The sequence below is a fragment of the Acomys russatus genome, chromosome 3 (genome assembly GCF_903995435.1).
Source record: "Acomys russatus chromosome 3, mAcoRus1.1, whole genome shotgun sequence".
Classification (NCBI taxonomy): Eukaryota; Metazoa; Chordata; class Mammalia; order Rodentia; family Muridae; genus Acomys; species Acomys russatus.
Window position 1 is genome coordinate 20,550,772 of NC_067139.1, and position 16,424 is coordinate 20,567,195.

General features: G+C 40.3%; 1 protein-coding gene across 1 annotated transcript in view; it reads right to left on the reverse strand.

Annotated features, from left to right (window-relative positions):
- Positions 1–16,424, reverse strand: part of F13a1 (coagulation factor XIII A chain) — a 159,731-nt gene that overhangs the window by 96,726 nt on the left and 46,581 nt on the right. Inside the window, exons 3-4 of the mRNA XM_051170126.1 lie at positions 15,306–15,557; positions 1,156–1,274 (exon numbers count right to left, since the gene is read on the reverse strand). Coding sequence (XP_051026083.1) covers positions 1,156–1,274; positions 15,306–15,557 — 371 coding nt within the window. The remainder of the gene's footprint in view (positions 1–1,155; positions 1,275–15,305; positions 15,558–16,424) is intronic.

The window sequence follows — 16,424 nt, forward strand, 5'->3', positions numbered from 1 at the left end:
ACAGTGAGACTATGTGAGGAACACAGAGAGATTCTATATGGACGTCAGGAGTCAAGACAGAATCGTGGGACCTGATGGGGTCAAATAGCAAGAAATCTTTCCCTGGACACTCATAGCAATAATGCTGAGTTCAAGGCATTTCTTCCAGGGACCCCCAAGAGAGAAACACTCATTCCCTTCCTATTGAAAATCAACTAACACTTCTAGACCACAGGACACACATGCATCTGTGGAAACAGGGCAAAACTCCATTTATACCAGTGTCAAAAACACTAAGTGAACTAGTTTGAATTATTGAATATGTTATAGAATTACTATTATCTACTTTTGCCCCCAAGTAGTAATTTGAGATTGCAATTGATGGAAATATCTTTGGATATTTTCTGGAAAAATCTAGAGGAGACATCCTTTGGCAAAATTGGAATATTCTTTCCTTAATAACTATTGCTTGTAGACTCACGTGGCTTTTTTTCTCTTTTTAATTACTTCCATTATATTTTTGCTTATTAGTGATGTTTGTGTATGTATCAGAGAGAGGGAGAGAGAGAGAGAGAGAGAGAGAGAGAGAGAGAGAGAGAGAGAGAGAGAGAGAGAGAGAGAGAGAGAACAGCATATATGCTGGGGTGCTCAAGTGAGGTTCAGGGACACTTTCCTTCTACCATGTGGGGTCCTTTTCTGAACTCAGACTGTTAAGTTTGCTGATGAGTGCCTTTACTCACTGAGCTATACCACTCGCCCCAAATACTTAAGAAAAAAAAGAACTCCTTTAAATTTGGCACACCCTCTGCTAACTGCTATATTAAAAATACCTTCATAAGCAAAGAACATTTTCAGCTCATTTCAGGTTGAAATAATGAGATGTCACGGTTTCTAAGTTGCCAAAGTGTATCTCAGTGACTGCCATGTTAGCTGTAGGCTTCCTGATCTCGGGGACATTTGTAATAAGAGGAAGATAGGTGGCTCCAGCTGATAAATTATGCAGGTGTCTCTCTGAGTCTCCACTTCCATGCACTCTGTCTTGGAGTCTCAGATCCTGAAAAGCAGGAAATTGCACTCTTTTCTAATATAGATGCCTGGCACCTGGCAGTAATAAATGTGACAAAAAATATTAAGGAAAAAAATGTCCTTGACAATGACAAATTTTAAGTGGCTCACCTGGCCATAGCTCCAGCTTCTGCTCTTGATGTCATTGAAGTCCCCGTAAAATATCACTCCGATGTCATTGAGTACATACTCTTCTCTCTCCTTCTCATCATCCAGATACACGGCGTCCTCTGCATCAGGATGAGAACACAGTGACCTTTAACCAGCCACTCTGCTTCCAAACCCGTGCAAGCTTATGCCATGACGAGGCTGAGCATCAGTCCACCCAGAGTAAAGATGTCTTTCGTTTCTCAAAGCACAACTCATTCCCCAATATTTTTAACCACATCGAACACATAGTCAGTACCAAGGATCGGTCTGTAAATGAGGACATTTGTCAGCAAAATGCTGACAAACTCTGGCTCTGGATGTCTTGAAGCACAATTAAATCGACGTGTCTCATTAAACATTCTGTGATGCGGGCGCTTCGAGGATTCACAATCACATTCCGTTGGTGCTCAGGCAAATTTCCAGTCTACTGAAGTTAAAAGGAACTCAACTGAAAAGGATGTTTGAAATGAATCTGGGACGTGTTGAGGTGTGGAAGCGTAGTGTGCTATCCCTCACTGTGGCCCACTGGTTTGAAGGAGGAGGCCGACTGTCAGTTATCTCATAATGAAAAGACCTTATGGATGTGTTTGCAGTTATATGAGCTCAACATTCCTTCTCAATTAGCCTCAACCATTGCAAGGCCTTTCTGGTGGCTCTAATCTCAAGAAGGCCTTACTCCCACCTACTTAGCCATCTGTCTGGTACATATTCCCAGACCCAGAAAAGCATCTTCTTCTGCACAGGCAGGATCACAAAGGTGTTGATGGCACTCAGGTAAATTTGCATCAACTGAAACAGGGTCAATCCTGACTCTGATTTATGGTGTCTTTTTGCTCATCTCTCACCTCTATTAGCCTTTAGAACCATGTCCTCTTTATGCTCTGGTCCATTTAAAAAATCTCTTTCTTGTCTAATAATACTCAACTTTGGCAGAAAATTACAATCACCTGGAGAGATTTACCAATGAAATTCTCAAAGGATGGATACATACATACATATATATATATATATATATATATATATATATATATATATATATATATATACATACATACATACATAAATTTCCTATTTGGTGTTAAGATTTGGATTTTAAATGTGCTCCAAAAGCCTAAGCATTGCCAGCTTAGCCTGTGGTCTGTGGCAGTATCAGGAGATAGTGAAGCATTTTTATCCATCAGGACCTTGTGGAAAGAAATGAGATCACTGAGAAAGTGTGCTTGGATGGGGTTTTAAACCCTAGGTTCCTTCTCTCTCTTTTCTACTTTCTTGCCACTGAGAACACGTTCTTCACCCTGTCCTTTTGAGACAGTTCTGCCTCATAATAGCCCAAAGGCTCCGGCCCAAGTGACCATGGACTAAAGTATCTCAAACTATAGGCCAATAATAAACCTTTCTTTCTTTAAATGAATTTGTCTTGGGCATTTTGTCACTGCAACTGCAAACTGGCCAACACACCCATGCTGTACCCTGCATCAGTTAAGTCTGAACCTCTAGGATGGGATGAAATGCAGACATTGGGGTTTTGTTTTGTTTCTCAGTTCCTTCCATGATTTTTGTAGCAGCCAAAGACATAGCCCCTCAATCCTCAAAGAATGGCTGGAAAGACAAGCAACATCCGTATCCTTGGCAGCCTGAGAAAAATCAGTCTACCTCCCACACCCCTTAGTCAACTAATAGGACTCTCAGGGGAATAACAAGCACAGTGTATCCTACAGGGCCTGGTTGGTCTGGTCAACTCTGGCCATATCCTGCTCTCTCCTTGGTCATGGTGTCTTCTCATAGTAATAGAACAGTGATTAAGACAAGAGGCAAAGTAAATTCCTATGAAAAAAAGAATAACTTATTACAAAATTGGGTCAAGAAACATGAGATGAGGCTGAAACCTTTCTTCCTGACAGGAAGCATGAGAATCAATGATCCTAGGGGCCGTGACAAAAGAGTAGCTAATACTAGAGAAAGAAAAGTCATTGTGAAAGAGTAGAGGACATCAGATATTTCAGTATCTGTGAGTTAATATCTGTAAGTGTATTGGTCATTTTTATAGAGTGCTAGGAACCAGCTTTCTGATTTGAACACAGAGAATTTAGAAAAGACTAGCAAACTATCATGCTAATACAGAAAGAATGAGAGAGTTAGATGTGGCTCTTTGTAATTCCTAATGAAATCATAGGAGTAAACTGATATCATTAGCTCAAAGGATAGCTTTGTAATGGATGCCTGAGTGCAATGAAATCAGATTCTATTGATTAATCTAAACGTCCATATCTATTGATTGAATACATACTCTACCAAGAAAACATCCAGAATGTTTGAGAGTGAATTCGATCTAGTCTTTAGATATAAGTGACTACTTAGCAGAAAATGCCATGGAGGTTACAGGCACATATTTTAGGGCATCAAGGCTCAAGATTAGCAAACTAAGAATATGGTAGGTTCTACATGACAATGCAGTTTCTGCAACGATTTGGTGGTAAAACTAATAAATAAGTGACGAGGATTGTTGAGGACATGCCAAAAAGTTCAAATTATAGATATTGATTTGAACAGCAGCAGCAACAAAACAATCCTGTAAAGCAAATTTTAGATTGGTAAAATTTGGTTATGGACTAGGCAACCAAGAACTCTTATTGATTTTGTTATCATAATTTTATAGTCATGTAACAGTCAACACCAGGCATATATTCTAAGAGATATTAACTGGTCATCTTCATTATTTTCTGAACATCATAAAGTGTTCTCATGGAAACTAAAGCATTTATGATGCCACTGGGCAACAGCATTATGGGACTACTACTGTATATCAAGATGGTCATAGGTAGATTTGATGATGTGTCACACAACCTTATGTGTGTGCACAAATAGATATATATAATATGTATGTCATGATTTATGCAAGTCTGAAAGCTGTGTAAATTGATTTCATTATATTAGTTTTTCTGCTCTTGAGTTTATTTTAAACATTTTATAATAAAAATAAGCTTTCCCAACGTGCATGAAAGAAAACTTAAATAAGTGAAAATATCCAAAGCTTCTAATTGGATGTGAAGATTCAATGTAAAGATATGAATTCATCGATATAATCAAGATGAATTCAATTAACATGCCACTCAGGCTTTAGAATTATGAATGTTGTCTCAAAAGTTTGACTGAAACAAAGAGTTTGGGAAAATTTGCTGAAGAGCGGAGTGTTTTAAAAAAAGAAAATGAGGGTGAGAGATTCCTTCTGACTCTGGCTACCTTTGGTGTATGGGCATTTATCTGAGGCACAGCAAGCAGGACATTGCATGTGCTTACTGCAGAGCCAGGTGACCATACAGCTCCATTGTTTCCATTAGAGAAATGTATTCTGGCAAAACCACTGGTCCAACAGTGAGTGTCTTCACAGCTGTACAAGAAGAGGAGACTCTCTCATGGAAGTCGACCTGGTCTAGAGGCCTCATCTAGATGAACCCAATGCCAAGACTCTGAGGATAAATGCTTATCTCTGCATGCTGCTAAGATTTTCTGGTTCTGTCTTACTGAGTCTTACTATGAATGCAGCTAATTGAAGCAGGGCTATAATTAAAACTAATATTGGCATGGCAACATAGAAGACCTCAGTATACATTAGAGCTTGATATATAAAGAAATGGTTTTTAAGGTCTTTGAGTGTTGGTTGATCTCATCACTACATGGAGTTGTGACTACTGTTTGTCCACATAGGAAAGAAGTTTCTGTAACACCTCATTCACCTGTGACATGAAAACGTATTGACAGGGTTAAGATCTGCATGTGTCTCTTCCTACCAATTCTTAGCTCACTCAACATGTTTCAGATGATATCACACACAGAAGCAAAACAGTAAGTGCACACCAAGATCCTCAACTTCCCTCATAATCATAGAGATGCAAGCTAAAACAACAGTAAACTAATGGCAACTTCCTACTGGGTTATCAAACATTAAAACAAGTGGTGACAGCTGGTAACAATAAGGGGAAGAAAAAATGGGTATTCTTACATAGAGTGCCTGTACTATAAAACAATATGCCTTTCATTACGGGGTTGTTGATACTTTACTGTGTGTGTGTGCGTGCATGCATGGGTGCGTGATTGTGTGTGTGCTCATGTGTGTGTGTCTGTGTCTGTGTCAGGCTATGTACATGTGAAGGTAGTTACCAGAATAGGCCAGAGAGGACTTCAGAGCTGGTGGTAGAGGTAGTGAGCTACCACTGGGGAGTTGGCAGCAAAACTCATGTCCTCTGCAGGAGCAGTATGTTCTCTCAAGCACCGAGCCATCTCTCCAGCCCTGTGTCCATAGCTTTTTAAATGAATAATGTGGTAGTACCTATGCAAATTAAAAATGTGAACCTACCACTAAGTAATGCTGTTTCTGAGTGTCTATAGAAACATATTTCTATAGCATATGTGCAGTATTCAATGTGACATGTTCTAAATTACTGTAAATAATACGTGTATACTGGTAGAGAAAACTCTGAAATACATAGTATGAGAAAGCAAGCAAAGCATATAACTATATTGTACTTTAAAATCCAAATGCTTAGCCAGGCAGCGATGGCACACACCTTTAATCCCAGCACTAAGGAAGCAGAGGCAGTTGGATCTCTGAGTTTGAAGCCAATCTGGTATACAGAGTGAGTTAGTTGCAGGACAGAAAAATCCTGTCTCAACGCCCCACCCCCAAATCCAAATGCTTGCTTCAGTTTTGTATGTAGACATTATTATAGAAAACCACAGTAAAACATCTGGTATATATAAAAGGTATTTTTCTCTGGGTAATCTCTAAGATTGGAAAATCAGTGAAAATGAAAATATATAATGATGTACATACATTAGCTAAAGACTGTATATTGCATTAATCAATTGCCGATTAAAATGTTTTAAATGAGTGGAGATACATCAGAATATTAATAGTTGTTCTCTCTGATTTGTAGATATGAGTTCATTCTGTGTATTGAGTCTCTTTTCTTTCTTTCTTTTTTGGCATATGCTATGTGTGTGTATGGCTGTGTGCTCACTTGTGTTGGAGCACACATATGTGTAAAGGTGTGTGTGGAGGCCAGAGGCTGACATCCAGTGCCCTCAGTTGCTCTCCATGTTATACACTGAGTCCAAGTCTCTCGCTTGAGTCCCGAGCTTACACATTCAGTTAGTCTGGCTCCCCAGCTTGTGCTAGGATTGCAGCAGTCTGACACCCATCCAATATTTATTGGGCACTATAAATGCACAATATATGGCCAAGATAGGGATCTGGACTCCAGTAACTCACACTTCCATGACACACACTTTACCCACTGAGCCATCTCCCTGCTTCTATTTTGTGGCTCTGTAAAGCTTTTGTTATCAGAAAAAGTGATTTTGGAAACATATTTGCATTTAAGCAAAGCTACCTATTCATTTAGAGGTTAAAAAGTCCAACTACATGTTGAACTCAACATCCTTCTGCCAAAGTCTCTCAAGTACTGACATTATAGGCCTATACCACCTTGCCCAGTTTGCGCCCAATTTAGGTGCCTTAATTCTTTTCTTTAAGAGTAATAAGGCTGCAATTATCATTATTTTCATTACCTGTTATATAAACAGAATTTATATTTTCTTGTGCCATTTCAAAAACAGGCTGCATTAAGCCTTGATTTCTTATATCTCCATGGTGCAAATGTAATTATTTACCAAACAATTATATATTTATATTTGTGCCACAAACTTTCAACTTTCTATATAATCCCAGTGTTCAGGAGGTTGAGGCAGGAGGATTGTTAATTTGAGGCTAAGATAGGGCTATTTATGAGACCATCCTATCAAAAAAGCACAAAAGAACTAGCAGCCCCACCCTAACTGATGCACTAAAAGTCATGAACCCCACAAGAAGGGCACTATATTAGATACACTTTCACACAAGGAAGCCAAGGACAAGGACAAGGCAATGAGGACTTAGAGAGAGGAACTTAGAAGCAGACCCAAATGCTATCTTGGCCCTACTAAGAACCTAGGTTCTAAGTAACCTTCAGCAAAGGACCACCATTGGCAAGGCCATAATTCTAGTGAGATTAGAAAGCAGGATTTGATTGTTAACTGTCTCTCACATCACCAAAGCATCAGGTCACTGTCCCCAGGGCTCAGCACCATGGTAAAAATTGTATGCGCGCGCACACACACACACACACACACACACACACACACACACACACACACACAGAGTAAGAAATAAGTGAATGCCTATTGCAGAATTGAGAGATAAAGATGATGTCTTTAGCTTATAATGTGAGAGAAGTCCAAGCACATAAGAATTTACTGTTTTGCTGGGATGTTATAAATCTGAGAGCTGTGAACAGGCAGAGCTCTATGGCCAACACTGATGTAAACACCAGCCTACCCTGATGTAAATCCTACCTCAAACCAGCCAGGCGTAATCACGAATCCTCAACAAGGCAAGTGAGTCAAACGGAAAACCCCAATTTTAATTTTAAATTTATGATTTTAACAGAAGGTTAAGGGTGGAAGGCTATACTTTATGTCCTGTGTTTTATTCGGATCTGTCACTTTAAAGTACAGCTGCTCGAAATGAATCAGAAAAAAAAAATCACTGTGGAAACTACCCATAATCCCTATTTTAGAAAGGCTAATAAAAATAGTAAAATGTAATCATGTTTCTATTTTGATATTTGTATGCTGCTGGTTGTTTTTGTTTGTTTTAATATTTGAGATTGGTTTCAGTTCCAAGGGAAATTTAATTACTGCTTAGTCAAATGGATTCCACACATAAGAAAAATAAACTAACAACTAACTCATTGTTCTAGAAGCCCAGCATTTGGGCCACTTGATGCTGGTGTGTACAGGGTTTGGGAGCTTTCAGTGAGGACATAGAGAGGCCAAGTTAGAAGTGTGTGGGTCATACAATCAAATCCTACCTTGGGCCTACTTAGAAATTGGGTTCTAAGTAATGCCTTGGCAAAAGACCACCATTTGAAATTAAACTCCAAGGTAAACAGATTATACTGGGTGCCGCTGGCGAGCCTAACACAGCCTCTCCATTTGTCTTTTCCTGGCAGATCTGTCACAGGACACACAGAATGCCTTGTAAATGCCCTCCCTTCTAGGTGACTAACAATGTACATGCGGCATTTACTTTACTTTACTCTTCCTTTGCTGAAAAATTTGAGGTAGTTAAAAAAAAAAAAAAGAAAAAAGAAAAAAATTGTGGACTACAAAAAAATTTTTAGAGTCACATATAAACCAGATTTTATGTTCCACCTTGGACATTACCACTGGCCTCCCACCCAGAGTAAGAAGACTTTACAAGAGACATATAAGGACAAACGCCTTATATTTTTAGCATCTATGTAGCCCCTCTGGGAGAAAGAGCCTATTCATCAGCGTGAGGCTCAAAAACCCCTTCTGGTATTTATACACTGTTTTAAAGTTAAACCAGATCCCATGTTCAGTGCCACTGAGGGTAGGGTTTAGCAAGATGATAGCTGAGTGACCAAAGAAACGATGGTAAGAACCCTGCGCGCAAGGCGTTTCCACCAGAACTTGGTCTTGCTTCTCAATTCTAAAGGCAGTAGGTATCACCCACCCTTCCAGAGAAGGTAGATTCACAGGAAGGATCAGGATTCCTTCGGCTGATCCCACTTTTATAGATTAGCCTCCCTTTTGTGTAAAAGTTGAGGCAAATCAGAAAAGGCATCAACCTGGGACTGCGTGGCCTGCAGGCATATTAGAGATGACTTCCTATCTCCAACAATTGGAACACACCAGACCATAAAGAAAGGCATTTTCAGAATGTGGCCTTTTATTCTGGAAGGTTCCTATCCATTTCCATCTTGATAGTCTACTGTAGCCACTAAGGAGCTGTTTGCTCTATACCTCTTAGCTCCAGTACTGATGACACACTAACCGGGCCTTAGTGACTGGACCATTATCGTTTTTTTGGAAACAAGGTGCATGAAGCTACAACAGGCAGCAGCTTGCAAGTTTATTTGGTATGTGCCACTTTGTTGGTTTGGCTGGTTAACGATTTTTCAGATTATGTGCCTTCAGAAAGTGAACTATTATTCATGAAGCAATTGTACAAAGAAAATGTCAGAGATTCTTTGCTTAGCTGTACTCTCTGAGGGAGCCTGTGCCTGACCTGGCCTACCTTCATTTCTTTCTTTCTTTCTTTTCTTTTTCTTTTTCTTTCTTTTTTTTCCTCCTAGAGAATTTTCCTTCGCTCTATAACTATCAACCTCATTTTCCTTTTGTTTGTTTGTTTATTTTAAGGACATGCCTTTCTAACACTGACAAGTGGTCACAGAATTGTCTGCTGGCCATCTAAATGTTTCTCTTGATCCATACTCCATCATTCACTTCCTATTATGACAAACACTGTGACCGAGAAACAATGTGTGGAGAGAACGGTTTCCTTTACCTCACGGCTTTCAGCATGAAAGGAAGTCAAGGGAGGAACTGTAGAAGTCTGGAGGCTGGAACTGAAGCAGGTCACGGAGGATCTGCTTACTGGCTTGCTCCCTATGACTTGCTCAGCCTGCTCTCTTATACAACCAAGAACTACCTGCCTCATTGGTGGTACTGCCCGCAGTGGCTGAGCCCTCTCACATTAACTGTTACTCAAGAAAATGCCCCAGAGACATGCCCACAATCAAATCTGACGACTTTAGTTTGTATCGAGTTGACAAAAAATTTATCGACATAATAAATTTCTTAAAAGTATAACAGTTGCTATACCCGAGTTTTTGTTTCAGTTTTTTCCTTATTTTCTGTATGACCTTAACCAATTCATGTGATGCCTCAAGGCCTGCTTCTTTTCTGAAATACGAGGACAACAATTTGGTCCTGGCCTCTGGGTGTGGTGGTCATCAACTCAGCTGCTGGACACTCCCTCAGCTCCAACCCTGAGCTTCTGGCGAGAGAGAGAGTGACTCTATCCCTTATCTCTTTTCCTCTCCGCTACAATTCCCTTCCTTTTCCCCCTCCCCTTTATCCTTCTCCCTCCCCCTACTTTGTTTCTCCCTCTTTTTGAGGGGAAAACAAAAGCTCATCATGTAATCCAGGCTGGCCCTGAACTGGCAATTCTGTTTCATCTTGCCTCATGCTGGGATTAGCTGTGTGCATCATCTCACCCAGCCAAAGGTCATGTTTTCCAAAGCACACAAGCTAGGAAGATACACCCATAAACATACTTTGAAGATTGTGAGAATTTTCCCCCACAGGCATAAGCACAAGCCACGTGCATGAGTACAACTCTAGATTAGATTCTTTCATCCTTGCTCCTTCCAGAATTATCTTGTCCCTTCTGATTGCAGAGCCACATGGAATGAGGCTCACTTGGTATTAAAAAAAAAAAAAAAAGATGATTTACATGGTGGAATGAGTGACTTAGCTCTCTTCTCTTTCTCATTGTGAGTAATTTCCAAGTAGGATTCATAGGGGCTCAGAGAGACCTGAATGGACAATCACAGAGCCTGCCTGAGTCTGTGTTGGGTGTTCTGCACGCATGCTGTGGTTGTTTAGCTTGGGGTTCCAGTGTGACTCCTGACAGTGGGATGGAGGTGTCTCTCACTCCTTTGCCTGCCCGTGAGACCCTTTTCCTCCTACAGGGCTGCCTCCTTCAGCTTTTTTTTTAAAATGTGGGTTTGTGCATCTTGTGTTCAGTTGATCTCACTGGGAGACCTGCTATTCTCTGAAGGGAAATGGAAGAGCTGTGATTCAGGAGGAGAGAGGAGCTGAGGAGGACTGGTGGGAGGAGAGGAAGGGAAGGCTGCAGACAGGATATTGTGTGAAAGAAGAATAAAAACAGAAAAGAAAAAAAAAACGAGTCATTTCCATAAGGACATTAGAGTCTGAAGCCTCAGAGAGTGTTGGAGCTGTGTGCTTGTTCTAGGGTTTGGTTTGCAGGACCAGCTGCATTGTCATGTAGACCCAGAGTTAATTTGTCCTTCTACGTGCTATAGTCTGTCATGACTTTCATGGTCTTTCAGGTCACGGCTAAACAAACACAGCCTTACAGTATTCTGAGAGCTGATCTGGAAACTGACGCGCTGCTGATTAAATGGCGTCTAGGGCCTGAGTAAGGTACAGGAAGCTGCTGGTTGTTCTGGCTTCAGCTCCAACTTGGTCAGAGGCCATGTTTTATGCTCTTGTTTGGCACTTACTTATTTTAGCATTTTTTTTTTTTTTTACTGTTGTAATTAGATTTTTATTAGCATCTCACTTGGAAAATCCTGTTAGTACCTCTATAAGGTCAAAATTATCTCATTCTCCGTGGCTATCCCTAGTGCTCAATTAAGCACTGAGCTCTTAATATCTGCAAATGAATAAGCAATATTGCATAGGTTATCCAGTTGCCATGGCCACAGGCAAGACATGTACATGTGTGGATTGATGGATAAGGAGCTCTGGCCTGAATTCTGAATGTAGGCTCAAGGGCCTCCATGAACAGAGGCCATTTGTCACTGTTCCTCTGGGAACCCCAGTTCATTCTGTACTGAAGGCTCTTAAGGGTTGTGTGGAGTTACTAAGCAAAGAGTCAAAAGGTAGGTTTAACTATAAGACACAGGCTGGCCATATTTATTAATCTCTATAAAAACATACAATAAATGGCAAGCATTTTCTTTACATTGAATTTATTCAGTTTACTTGCTCTAAAGGAAATGCACAATTTTGTGGAATAAACAAGGCAAAAGATCATTGGAGCTAACTTGGTATTGGATGCTGATAGAGAAATCTACATATATATCATTCAGACATGTGCCTCAATCACCTCCCCATATGTTTTTTTTTTTCTGTTTACAATATGGTAAGGTCTGAGATTATGTTTATGCCTGACCTATGGTCGGGATATGGTTTGGTGAACCTACATCTGTTTACATGGAGTTATTAAATAAATGCTTTAAACATTTATGAAGCATTAACTATGCACCCAGACACTGTGTGGATGCTGGAAATTTGAGGTTAAATTAAGTAAAGAAAGTCAGGGACACAGACAAGTTGTCAAGAGGGGAGATCCCTCTGAAATGTATAGTTAATACACAGATACAGATATGGCCCAAATAAAGACTAAATACTGACTCAGGGTACTAGACAAAATCACTAGAAATATAAATCTTCCAGAACTCACCCACTGAGATCAATGTCACCCTACTAAAATGGAGCATTTGACATTTAAATAGTGAAAAACATTCAATAATTCATAGTTCCTCAGTGGTCAGACAAGATAAAGTCACAATAAATGCCCAACTCGCTCCTCCTGCCTTTATGGGGATGGCTCTGAGTCCAACACTCCAGAGGAGAGCACCCTTTTAGAACAGACTTGAAGCTCTGTTAGCGATATTAACTTAAGCACTACACAGGAATTCTCCTTGCATCCACCTCTGCCCCCATCAGGCTACTGTTGCTATCGATCCCCGTTAATGATCTGGTGATTAAGTAGGATAAATTGCCCATGAATGTGAAGCAGCCAGAACTGCCCCCAGGAGCACAGCTGAATATGTTCTCTCAAATGTTGTGGGTTCTGGTGCAATTTTTCAACACAATGTGCATTGTCACATTAGTCATCGCTGCCACACTGGGCATGCCCCGTTGCCAGCACCTTGTTCTACCTGACTCTGTTTCCACAGCTTTAGGTTCTTGGTTACTTTTTTTCCCCATTGCACCAAGGTCTGTCCCTTTTATAACCTACTTTCTAGGGTCCCAAGGAATCCCCGCTCAATGCATCAGCATGTACACGCACACAAGTGCCATGACACCAGTCCCTGGGATCAATAGGCCACTTCTCTCAGACCCTTCACCTCACTCCCCCATCCTGTGCAGGCCAATTTGGCTCTAGAGCCAGTGTTTCCCAGCTATGGCTTCAGGAGTCACACGAAGGTCTACAGGTTTTAGGGCACAGAGCACATTGTCACTAGGCAACATTTTGAATGGAAGTACCTGCAACTGTTTATCGTGCATACAAGAGCAGACCAGGAGAGCAGTGGGGCACTTAAAAATTACAAGGTCTTTACTTCCTAGAGGGCTCAAGTGGAAAATCACTATGTCAGGCAAAACCACTAACATATTTTTTCCTCAAGGGGTGTGGCCACACATTACACAGATGAGACAATTCATAAAACTGTGAACAAATTGTGCTTTGGATAAATCACGCCATTCCTCAAACATCCTGGGTAGTTGTGTAAAAGCTTAGGACTATTTTTTGCAGTTCAAAGATAATCAGTTACCATCTCATGTTTAATTTATAAATGTGGATGCTTAAAACATTAATTTCTTAGTCCTTCTACATATTTCTTCAGTCTCACGTTTTCTTTCATGTTTCTCTTTTGGACTCCTAAATGCTGTTTATACTGTACTGTACCATGCCATACAATACTATACTATACTATACTATACTTTCTTATTTCCTCCCTTGTTTGTGTGTCTTCCCTAGGAATATATAACCCTCAAATGTACTCTAACTCTCCTTTCCAGCTTCACACACTTGCTGATCATTTCTGCTATCACTTCTAATTCACTTTCAGCCCCTTAGTTGACACCTTGATTCCCCAACTCTGCAAAAAGCACACCATGTTCCAGTTGTAAAATGTCTTATATATAATTGATGAGATTTCTATAACCAGGACTGCATCTTTGAACTACACATGGCCCAAGTGGCCGTTTCTTGCTTACATGAATCTTGAACATGTGTCTTGTATAGAAACACAAGAGTTTTGAGGAGATGATGATGAGAGCTGGTGGGTGCGAGGGCAGGATCAGCTAGGTTCCGTGTGCCAGCTTCATTGGAAGATTTAAGTCAAAGGACAGAGATCTAGATATGTGTTTATCAGAGGTTTAAAAAAAAAATTGCTGCCCTGTTATTAGTCTATATCTACACCAGAAAGTCCAGACCCAAAGCAACTTTTACAAACAAAAGGTTATGCAAAATAAAAAAATAGCACAGACCCATGTTTAGAAGATGTTTGGGTGGTGACAGATAAATTCAACTCCAACAGGCCGATAGGAGTAGTCTCCTGCTCTCAGCTCTTAGATACCCAACTGCCCCCTTGGTACGGATCCATCACTAGATGCCTCTCTCAGCTCCACAGTGTGTATGGGAGCAGCAGGGAGGCAGGGATGCCAGAAATGAGGAAGGGGGCAAAAAGACAAAGCCCCTGTGTGGTTTGAGGTTTTAAGCAGACTTGGTAGGGAACACATTGAACCCAGCCAAGCAATCTAAATATGACTAGGTCAAGCTTCCCCAACATATAGAAATAATTCAAAATAACATTAGAGATAAAGTGATACATTGTTAAAGTGTAGTTGCAGTTCCATGTCTGTATTCGCAGGGCAATGGTTTGTAGAATGTGAAAGTACCCTGAGCATAAACAACTGTGTGGGATCCCATTGGACTTCCTGTTCCTGAATTAGGGCGGTGATATTAGTTATGATATTTACCTAGCGAATTTATTCCTTTTTAAAAGTAGAGTCTTGGGTTCTAGCAGTTTTGAACATCAAGTTTAATAAATCTTTTTTTTTTTTCTTACAGAACAAATAATAGACTGAGTAGACACCACAGGTCCATAAGGAACCATGCAGCTTTAAGCAACCTTTAATTAATTCCTGAAATAAGTACGTATCAGCATGCATTTATTTCACTTACACTGAGGATAAATTTTCTCTCTTTCTCACTTTCAATCTTGAGAAAACAGGGTATGTCTGAGTGGTGAGTAATCCCAGTTGAGTGGATTTAGAATTATTAGGAGACATTTCCAGAGAGGTTTAACGGAGGCCAGGAAGCCCCACCCTAGGTGTGGTCCATCATCCCATGGGAGAGATACGAGATGGAATAAAATGGCGGGAAGAGCTCCAGCTGAGCACTGGCAATCTCTCTGTGTTCCCTGACCATGCATACTCTGTGACTGGACATGGCACCTTCTCTGTTATGGAGGACTTTGTTCTCAGGCTATTGGCCAGGATAAATAAGTTGTTTCTTGTCATGTATTTGGTTTCATAACACAAAAGTAACTCACAGAATCAGAAAGGGACATGTTCTTTGGAATAATCCTTTCATTCCTTCATAGCAGCTGCTTTGGAATTGTGGGGAATTTTTAAGATGAGAAAATGGAATACTTTCTCCTTACCTTCACACCAAGGATTGAAGAGAATATATGTGTCTGTTTCTGGGTTTCTGCGGGTACGGAGGATGCCATACGGAGTCCAGACCGCAACATACATGCGGAATTTCCCCACGATGCACTCGGGGGAAGACTGGATGGAAAGCCGCACAGACCTGTCCTCATTCATGATAACCTTGGCTCCCCACTTTCCGCTTTCCAGCTCCGACACTACGGGCACTGGGATGTAGGTGCCCTTGTTCTCCTGAGGGTAGCGACCTGTGAGGAAAAAGAAGGAATGGGAATGAAAAGGTTTCTAGACTTCTTGTTCCAACTCTGTGATCTTGTGGCAAAAAGAGGAAAACACTATTAGACTTGTAGTTTTAGAGCACGTATGAACTTCAATTCTGCTGCCAAGGGGTGTGATAGTAGCTGATTTTCCTCATTCCTTCATGGTAAATATGAACCCTGAAGAAATAAAATAAATGCTTTATACTGAGTGGCATCTCCCACTATAGAGTTTTTGTTTGTTTGTTTGTGTGTGTGGTTGGTTGGTTCATGTTGTTGTTTGTTGTTGTTGTTGTTGTTTTGCTTTTCTAGGCTCTCACTAAGTTTCCTAGACTGATCTTAGATTCTATATATTGCTCAGAATAGCCTTGAACTTGCAAATTGTCCTGCCCCGAGTCTCTCTTGATTAACTAGGATCCTGGGCTTACTCCACCAGACCTACATCTAGGTAAAATTCCTTGTGCATAATTTATCATGTATAACAAATATCTTAAACTCTTGAACTGTCATTTTAACTGAAGATTAAACAGGAGGTCATTTTGTAATATTCCAAGCTCATCATAGTTTATGCATAAGCTCTCTCAATGCATATGCTATTTCTCTTATTACTCCCATTTCGGGTTGAATTCTTATCGCACGGTTATTAACCTTGAAACGAATTTTCCTCTGATTTTATAAGTTAAAAATAAAAGTTTATCTCATATAATTCTTTAACTCCTTTGCCTATAATTTAATTTACTGTATAATTTGCAGGAAACATCAACTCCATGGCTGTTTTAAAGTAGAACAAATCTCTCTTTTCTTGACTTGAAAAAAAGATACAAATCTAGTAAGTTTGTAAATTATTTGGGTTGTAAG